The sequence below is a fragment of the Dichomitus squalens genome (assembly GCF_000275845.1).
Source record: "Dichomitus squalens LYAD-421 SS1 unplaced genomic scaffold DICSQscaffold_3, whole genome shotgun sequence".
NCBI lineage: Eukaryota > Fungi > Basidiomycota > Agaricomycetes > Polyporales > Polyporaceae > Dichomitus > Dichomitus squalens.
Window position 1 is genome coordinate 1645808 of NW_006766885.1, and position 9649 is coordinate 1655456.

The window sequence follows — 9649 nt, forward strand, 5'->3', positions numbered from 1 at the left end:
CGTAGAGCGTCTCTCCAGAGCTCTGCCTTGAAAGTGACATTCTCTCGCTCGTCACAGATCCCTCCTCGGATGCTTCGGGGACGGACGGGAGAGACGGGTACCGTACCGGGGACGTGCGAGGAGGTCGTTGCTGTATGGTGGTAGTCGTACTCTCTGGCCTGTCATATTCGTCGTTGCCGGCCATAGCGAGTCGCATAATTGCCGAGGGCCGCGAGGGAGAAACGTCACGGGTGTCATGAGTATCGTTGAGCGGAGCGTAGGTGATTTGTCTGCGTCGAGAAGCCATATTATCGCGTACGTGTGGTCGTTTTCACCATAACCCAGGCGTAGATTAAAGGGCAGCACGGAAGGGAGGAAGCACTGGGGAGGGGGGAGGAGAAGATGGCCGCAGGGAGCAAAGACGAACCGCGTGCGCAGCAGACGCGACTGTGTACCGCATCACGTGGCCGTGGTGCCGCCCTCAACGAGTAAGGGCGCTTGTTCTCAGTCCACTGCAACCCCATCTTGACTCACGACTATTGAGGACAGGACTCCAAAGCCCTGGAACGAAGTATACTTGTGAATTCATATGAATGCAAGCTCTCCAGGTGAGCTTCAAACACACACCAAATTACTCTACTAGCTCCCAGTGGCAACTTACCAATGCAGTAAGCCATGGCATATTACACCTCCAGCAATTTCAAGTAGTACACACTGACTATAAGGGTGCCTTATATAATAGATGCACATGACTGCTAAGGAGGTCTCACAAACATCAAGATGGCGACTGCATACTACACTTCGGTTATCCAAGTGGAACTATTTCGATTAAACGTCTGATGAAGACTCCCCCCTTCTCCCCTTCACACGCATACGACGCATCAGTCTGTCTTGAGAGACAGCGAGATGTGTAATCCTACCTTTCTGCTTGTGTAAATGGACAAACATGACCCATCGCTTGTCCTCTACGATCGTACCGTCCTGTCAAGCTGACGCGACGTACTCTCCGCAAGGAAAGAAGCAAAACAGCATAGACCCCATCATCGTGTCCTTCCAAGGACAATGCCGTCACGCTGCTGGAAGTGTTCCAGACCTTCATCGTAGCGCGCCCCCCCCCCCATCCATACAACAACCTTCCGTCCGCCAAGAGGGCGAAAGACAACACCTCGGGTGTGTACGCAGTATGTACGACAAGGCGAGAAGCAGGTCTCCTGTCTCTTTGCAGACACTTCATCTGGATCGTGCGGTAGTGAGAATCTAACAGGGTGATGGAGCTTAGGATCAACTCTCAGGCCAGCATCGTTCAATCCAGGATCCCTCAGAGTACCAAATTCTGGCCCACAGTATCTGAGATGACCAGATATCAATCACAAAGTGCCATGATATGCAGCTTTCTAATCATCTGGACAAGATCAACATTGACAATCAGCAGGCAGAGACTACGAGGACGGAGCTGGCGGCAGGTGAGAGAAAGGCCATATAGGGTTGAGATATCGTCGCCGCCGTTGCCAAGACCTCACCAAGGGAAATCCAGAGAGGTAAGTAGCTATAAACATGGCGGCTGCGCGAAGGGAGTCGTCCGGCACGACAGGGACGAATGCCAGCTGCGCGCGAATATACCCAGATGCACTGAACCATTTCGCCAGCGGTTTCGAAAATGTGCTCCACCTGTCCTACACTAATGAGGAGCTCGAACCGCCAGCTCTAAACCGTCTGCGAAACGACTATATTGGGTCTGCATCAACTACGTCAGTGCATGTGCATGGACACTTCTGCGGCATCGACGTCCTTGAAGTGGGTTTAGATTTGTAGTATATACAGAGAATCGCCACACATCGCACGACATATTGGCGTTACCCGTCTCCTCCGCTTCTGCTCGCACCCGACGCCGGACGTGCTCGCGCCTGTCCGGTCCTCAATAAGATGTGTAGTAGATCGTTCCAATCTAGTAACGGCGGCCCACCGGGCACCTTCACAAGATCTAGCGAGACCTTATACCCATCCAGCAATGATTTACGTTGCTCTGCTGGTTTGTCAGGACCAGGCGGCGGCAGCTCGCTCACAAGGGCCCCACCCCCAGAACTCGATCCAGACGGAGCAGGGACAGCATGAGTTGACAATGACCCCTGTTTGGCAGGATCGGAGGAACGCTGGGTAGTACCACGGGAAGACACCGTCTTCGCTCCTGAAAGCACAGGTAGCACAGGTTTTGAGCGCGGCATTGAAGAGCTTACGCTTCCCTTTCGCTCGTCTGTGACAGTAAGCGTCCGGGCCTTGCCCTTCCCGGTGCTCGAGGACGCTTCACTTGGCGTAGGAATGGTCTGCACAGGCCCTCGAGTTCCTGCCCTGGGCGCACGCGTAGAAGATCGGGAGGATGACCGAGAAGCAGCGCGAAGGTCGAGGTACTTGGAGTTAAGCGCGGTGCTTCCTGCGTCCGATGCACTAGCAGCATCTGAGGGAGGACGAGTCTGCGTAGGTTTTTTCGGCAGGGCTTGAAGATCCTGTGTGCGGTCACGGGATAGTGTGGACGGCCCGCTCGCCGCCGCAGAGACATGTTCGGACTTCCTGTCGCGTTGACCGGCTTGCTGCTGCTCCAACCGAGGTTTGGCGTTGTCCCCGGAAACCGAAATGGCAGCTGTAGACGTCTTCCGCTTCTTGGTCGATGGCTCCTCCTGTTCCAACTCCGGAGAAACACTAGCAGGCCGCTTCTGTACCGCAGTCGTCCCAGCAGCCAACACAGCAGATGGCTGAGGCTTCCCATTCGCCTTCGCGAGACGAGAACCTATGTCCTCCTTCGACCTGCTTCTTTTCCGCATGAAGGTCGGCGCGGTCCAGACCTCGGGATCATGTCGCGAATGCTTGGAGGCAGGCGGGCTATCCACGGGACTAGGATGCTCGTCCTCGCCGGTTAGCTTGAGGGACTCCTCGTTCGTGAACACGCCCCGGTCGTACGGTACGCCCGGACCACCTTGACCCTTATTGCGGCGTTGAGCCAGGCGAGCCTTGGGCTGTTCATCGGCAGCAGGAGTGGGCCGACGTGAAGCCAACACCTCCGCAGAAGGGCGTCCATCCCGGCGCTGTGCCTTCTCCTTCGCGGTCTTCTTCTGTATCCCCGAAACGTATCGGTCGACCATAGCCGCCGTACGCGCGTCGTCCGGGTCTAGCTGTCCCCTTGCACCCTGGATCGTCGCGCCCTTCCGTCTGGTCTTGGTCGTCGGTGCTCTGTCGCGCTGGTCCATGTCTATCGGGTCTGAGAGGAGCTGGTCGACATCCGCCTCTTCTTCCTGACTATCGGCGCCCTCGCTGTCCGTTGAGGGCGCGCTCTTGATAGCAGCCCACGTAGGTGCATTCCCAACATTCTCCACGAGTGATCCGGGTTCCTCGTCAACTTGCATGGGGGAAGGAGGCGATGCTCGCTCGACGTGGACAACAGTCCTGTCCGCCAACGGCAAATTTTCGTCCAGGGTAACAGGCGCCTCCTCGCTCTCGTAAACGGCTGCTTCCTCGGCTCCTGCGACAGGTGCTTCGGAGGGCGCGGGAGGCGCCTCCGCAGTCTTGTCCTGGCTCTGTGAATCGCCCTGGTACGAGAGCGACTGGCGCGACTTCTGCGACTCCTGCGAGGGGGAGTGCAGCGGATCGTGCATTTTTTGCGATGGCGGCTGTGACAAGTTTTGTACGTTCTGCGACAGCGCCGGTGGGCCTTCCTCCTCCGCCTCCGTGGCGAGAACGCCCTCGATGCGTCCCTGCGAGGATTCTACCGGGACCGGTTCTTCGTCATGCGTGACCGCAGCATGCACGTCCCCTTCCCGTTCAGCTGATCGCGTTCGCCCGTGCCGTAGCTCGTTCCGCAGCTTCGACGGCCGCTGGTACTGAGACCCACGCTGCTCTTGCGAGCGTTCCTCCTCCCCTTCGTCCCGGCCCTGACTTTGGCTCTGACTCTGGCTTTGAATATGACTCTGGCTCTGGGACATACCCACGCGCTGGCTACCGGGGCTCGCTGTATCTGAATTCTCCACCAGCACCCTTCCCTCACCGCTGGCGTCCGGGTCAGGACGTAGCATGCTATATACCGGGGGTGGAACTCGACGTATCAGTGGTTCGCTCGCACTCCATCCTAGCCGAGGTACCGAAGAGGGCTGGTATATGTCACGACCCTGAGTGAGAGGGGAAGACAGCTGGTCGCGGAGACTGGATGGGGGTATCGGAAGGCTCGACGGGGGTAGGTCATGGTCCGCAGCTTGGGACGGAGGCTCGGCGACCTGAGACTGAGGCTGCGGCTGCGAGGTCGCATAGGGGACGTCGGATGGAGTGGGAGCGGGCCGGGGCTGCGCTGGGGGTGGCATTGTGAGGGACGACGAGCTGTGGTTCGCGGCTGCGTCTTCGTCTTCGTCGCGCCGCTCGTCTATACCACCATTGGCTTCTGGTGGATCGGGAGGGTCTTCGTCCATCGTGCCATTGACTTGGGCCGAATTGGGATCGTCGACCTCCATTCCGTCGTCGCTAGGCTCCTCCTCCGTCTCCGACGAGTCACCCGCTGGATCGCGCTGAGGGCTCCCGCGTACCGAAGGCGACCAATGTGAAGGGGATCTAGGAGGAGGCGAGAACCGCGGGGTACCTGCTCGGGGGCTGCCTGCACTTGAGTCGATCAGCATGAGGGAAGAACAATCTCAGCATGTCGCGCACCTGAGCGCGAGCGAGGCTGTTGCCTCTGTGCCGCCTTTGAAACCTGGATTGCGGACTTGGATGAGGATCCATCTAGGCAAAGCGGTCATGTTCAGTGACAACCATTGCACGATCCGTGTACATTGCCAGTGCAAGCTGACTCACCGCATAAAGATATCAACTGCTCGAAGATGTCATCCGGCGGGCGGAAGTACTTGACCATGTTCGCGTGGAACCGCTGTACCAGTGTATATATGCGCCGAGTCAATGACCGGCGTCATGAGGCATTAGATAGAGACACACCTTCCAGGCGGCCCGCCGTAGAACCTCCTTGTTAATCGGGATAAGGGCTTGCCGACTGTCTTCGTCGTTGATGGACTTCTTCGGCTTCTGAGCAACGGACTTCCTTGCCACACGAACCTTCATGTCCAGAGCAGCAGGGTTGATCGTCGTTTGCATAGAAGGTTTTGCCGCCGGCTTCATCGCAGCTTTCTTCTCAAACTCCTCTCGCTCGGCAGCGTGAGCAGCTGCCTCCTGTTTCCTCAGCTTCAGGACATTGCTATCGCTAATTGTTTCAGTTCTGGAGCTCCGAAGGTAGAAGCATGTCACTCACCCTGCTCCACCATCTTGTCGCAAGCCATGTATCCAATCCCGTACTTTTGGGTCGTTCGAGGAATCCACGGGGGAGCCCCACATCGCCTCGCCAAACGCACCTTTGAGCACAATAGTGTCTACGTCCAAGAAGAGGGTCGATTCCTCTGTCATGCCGCTCTGTCCATCTCTCCGGGCCACCCGTCCGAGGGCAGGACGGAAGTCCTTGAGCAGGACGAAGGCGGACTTGCGCGAGGTGATGGGCTTCCCACCATGTGCGGGATTTCTGCGCCAGCGTTAGCACTTGCCTGTCTAGACGGAGCACGAGGACGTACGCATCATGTTTTTGTATCGCGTCTGCGCTCAGTCGGGCGCGGATGACGTGTTTCTTGTCCGAAATTTCGACCCACAGCGCGCACGGTTCGTCCTTATCAGGGGGAGGGAAAGTCAAGAACTATCCACAAGAGGACGCTTCAGTACGGCTATGAACCCTCTTCGCTGCTTCAAAGACGGAACTCCGGCCAACCTTGACTAGTTGCGCTTTAGCAGCCTTGTCTTTCCGCGGTACTGCTGCGAGGTTTGCCCCGTATTGTTCAGCAATGTCGACGAGGTACTCGACAATCCAGGGGTTGGGTATCGAGTCAGTCATATTGAGCAGAGCAGAAGATCAAGCAGACTATAGACGAGAGGAACAGAGTGAAGTGATACCCAGCGGACATGCAAGTGGTCGTACTGAGACAAGGCCCGGGAGCAACCGAGACGCGTCACGCGTCAAACTTGCGATCGACGCGACGGGCGATGTGATCACAGACACATGACTGTGACAAAGTGCACCCGTGACGCTCCCGCTCAGCCGCGCTCTTTGGTCTAAGGCCAACGCCATCGATGTACATAACTGCTTGCTCGCTGAGACACGTATGACAGGATCGCGGCGAGAGGACGCACAGGCTTCATCATCATGCCATGCGTTCATTACGCAATATCTCGGCTTCTTTGCAGTCTACCGTCAACTATTTACTAACACAGGCCAGAGCCTGAGTCTAGCATACATTCAACCTTCGCACCATCGTATCCACTGCATTGCCAGTTCCCTCGTTCTTCGATGTTCCTCGTTATTAGACACTCAGTTGGTCGACGCGTGGGTGAACGACGTAGTCGCGAAACCCGCCCGTCCGCCCGCGTAGTCGACGGCATGGTAGAAGCGTTGGAGGAAGGTGAAGCCATCGATGAAGTCCAATCCAGAACCGCTGTTCGACCCAACATCGGCGACTACAAGATATATATTTCCGTCTTGCCCGCCAATGGCTGTGTTGAGCTGGTGCGGAGTCGATGGGATAGGTAAGCGGCGGGCAATGACCTAACCAACAGAAGAAGGGCTCACAGCACGCGGCCAGATTTGCGCATTCGGAGTTAGCTCGAAGGTGTTCTGGCCAAATTTCATGAGTTTTATGGACCGTGCAAGGGGGCTAAGACGGACCTTGCCGATGTGGAAGAACAGGCTCTGCAGGTTGTTGTACTGCTCCTGAGTGATCTTGAGGAGACCAGTAGCTTTGTCTGCAGTCCCTCCCGTGGCCTTGGTATACGTAGAAAACGCATCTGAATCTTCGCCATGAATTTCCAGCAGTGTATAAAGGAAGAGTGTGACACACCGCTGGCGATCATGATGAGGGTGGTACCCGTATCGACAATTCCGGCGGTGGAGGCTAGGATTGTTTGTCCTCCACTGCCGTACGTGATCGACTGGTCAATACCAACATATTCTGATGCGGGAGAAGTGGAGGTAAAAGGACTAAGTGGTAAGAGTTGCCGCATGTGCAAGGCGTTAATATGGTGTATGCCTCAAGGGAAAGCTCCTTACACGTAGTCCAGCTTTCCGGTGAACTTGGTACTATCCGTACCACCAAAGGTGAGCTCGCCGTTGCTCGCAGTGCCGTCGCCAGTAGAGGGCTCGAAAGAAATCCCGAGGGTTTTCTCTTTGACCACACCAAGCGTGACTGCGTTGTCGAGGACCGTCGGGACCGTGCCGCCGCCCGAAGTAGTACCATTCGTCAGGTCGGTCGGCCCGAGCCTGTGAGCAGCATCTCGTTAGTATTTATGATTCCATACCCATACCAAGTCACTTTGCGTACCCAAGGATACCATCGACGCCGCTGAAGCCATACGCGAGATAGGCCCCCCCGATGCTTTGGTTGGCGATGGTCAGCTTACCGACCGCCACGGTATCGGTATACTCTTCGCCTACAAATCCCCCCGAACCATATTCCACGAACTATTCAGCGAACCCATAGACAGCATCAGTAGGGTGGGAATGAGGTCAATAGAGATGAAGCAACCTACCACTGAATCGCCGGTGTCCACACTGCTGTTAGTAGCAACATAGCTCTGATTCGCACCGACCCAAGTATTAGAGCTGCCGGTGTCGACGATGAGGGTGTACGTGATCGGCGGGGTCCCGACTTTCACATCGACGGTGTAACTGACGACGACGTCGTCCAAGGGGTCATCAATGGGCCCTGTCTTGGAATTGCCCACGTTACCGCGTGTTTTGAGAACCTTCGCGCGAGCCTGATCGCGCGCGACGATGTTCCTGACCCCGGTCGCGTTTAGACGGCGCGCGAGCGGGAGCGTCACGAGAGACTCGCGAATGACGGTCGGGCTGGCGACCACGTTCGTGGTCAGAGCCCCAGCGCAGAGCGCGAGGAGAGCTGAGAAGCGAGTCATGGCGATGGCTGGGAGGAATGGGGCTCAGAGATGCCTGGGAAGGAAGGCACTGGTAGTCGTACCGAGGAGTCCAATCGCGCTTTAACTGTAGGGACACGAGGACCAGATCAGCGGCTGACAGGTTAGCGGCTGACAGGTTGGACTTGGTGAAGAGAAGAGTGTTCCCAAAGAGTACCAATTGCCCCTGAAGCTGAAGTAGGATCCCGTGAATGAGAGGACGAGGAGAAAGGAGTCCAAATGGGTCGTGACGCTAGTTTGGATATGCACGGTTGCAGGATGTATCTGCGTATGGCGGCACATTGGTTCCTGGGCTGTTAATGAGTGCACGTCAGGTGTGGACTGGCGGGAAGTCCAAGGAAGCCGATTGAGTCCGCTAAGTTTCCTTCCGAATGTCGAGGAGATGAAGTTCTCCTGACGCTGAGCGAAGTAGGGCCAATCGTCACTCGTCTTCCCGGATCACCGCAGCGCATGATTGTACCTTCTGGTTCTGCTCGCTCGATCTCGTCTTGGGATCCGCAGGGAAGACAATGGATGTCAGGTCAAATCCTCTAGGCGGGTCGCAACATCCAGTAACGTTCGTGTAAGTCGCACCTATCGCAGTTCGCGCGAACCTATCTCGACCCGCCAAAGGCAGGCGAAGTCTGAACACGGAAGGCATGGTCAGAGAACGGTCATGAGTGGCCTAGACGGTCACTCTTGCTTCCTGGTTCGCTCTCCACCAGATGGGATAAGGCCTGCAAGAAGTACCACTGATATACCACTGACAGCAGTGTGGATAAGATGCTCCAAAATCACAGGTCCTTGAGGCGACCTGAAGCAAGACTACCAGCACACCAAGACAACAAATGTCGACCAATTGGACACGGGACGGGGGCCTTGCAACAGCGCAGAAGAGTCTGGGAGACACCGTTGTGACGGTAGAGCTGGTGGCAAGGCTCAAGGTAAAAGAGACATGGTGCCAGTTGAAGCAACAGGCCGTAAGCTCGCTCGCTTTCAAACGTACCGCACGATTATCTTCTTATGTATGTAGGCACCATCGATGGATACAAACCATCGATGGATACAAACCATCGATGGACACAAATCATCATACTGGCGACCACATAGTACTCTCTACCCAACACGTTGAGACGAAGGCTGTGAAAACACCACACCTCTAAGATTGGCCCGGTGCACAACCTACTACTATGTCACAGCGTTATTCGGCACGTGCCCTCCGCCAAGGCGTGACTCTCCGGTCGGCGCTCAGCGATGATTTAGCTGGGGACCTGAGGCGTATTCTTGTATAGGCTCAGTCCCCTTCCCCAGATTCAAAAATCTAAAACCAGAGAACCAAAGAGAAGTGTACTCGCTACAGCTCTCTGGTTCTCAATTTTTCGATTTTGCTCCCGTCGTCGAGCCTATACGAATTTCAGGCTTTTCCCCGCCAAAGCGTGACATTTTCAGCACGTGATGTCATAGGTTGTGCACCGGGTCAACCTTACAAGTAATTGCCCAAATCTTGAATATGAAGTTGACAAGCCCTCTTTTGAAGAAGAGGGCAAAACAGACAGTGTCCATCGTACACTGAGCGGGAGTCGAACCCACGCCGCTTGCTTGGAAGGCAAGCATGATACCGTTTCACCATCAGTGTAATACTTGAAGTCCATTTGCGGTGAATAATTCTTCCTTTATTAGGAAGTTTTGTTTCAGGTTT

The 9649-nt window shown here is 55.9% G+C and overlaps 2 protein-coding genes and 1 non-coding gene across 3 annotated transcripts; all 3 read right to left on the bottom strand.

Moving 5' to 3' along the window:
- Positions 1-1799: 1799 nt before the first annotated feature.
- DICSQDRAFT_159579 (uncharacterized protein) lies at positions 1800-5881 on the bottom strand (the record flags this gene model as incomplete). The annotated part of the gene is made up of 7 exons (XM_007362084.1): positions 1800-4609; positions 4663-4734; positions 4807-4879; positions 4945-5200; positions 5255-5518; positions 5568-5686; positions 5723-5881. The coding sequence occupies 7 exons, from the start codon at positions 5879-5881 to the stop codon at positions 1833-1835; spliced, it is 3720 nt and encodes a 1239-aa protein (XP_007362146.1). The 3' UTR covers positions 1800-1832.
- Positions 5882-6355: 474 nt separating this feature from the next.
- On the bottom strand, positions 6356-7953 carry DICSQDRAFT_178060 (family A1 protease; the record flags this gene model as incomplete). Its single annotated transcript, XM_007362085.1, has 7 exons — positions 6356-6547; positions 6614-6658; positions 6710-6828; positions 6882-7021; positions 7091-7300; positions 7362-7501; positions 7570-7953. 7 exons carry the CDS (start codon positions 7951-7953, stop codon positions 6356-6358), a joined length of 1230 nt encoding a protein of 409 aa, XP_007362147.1.
- A 1562-nt stretch (positions 7954-9515) lies between these two features.
- DICSQDRAFT_t28 lies at positions 9516-9586 on the bottom strand. The gene has a single exon. It is a non-coding gene; the product is annotated as a tRNA-Gly (tRNA).
- Between the last annotated feature and the right edge of the window lie 63 nt (positions 9587-9649).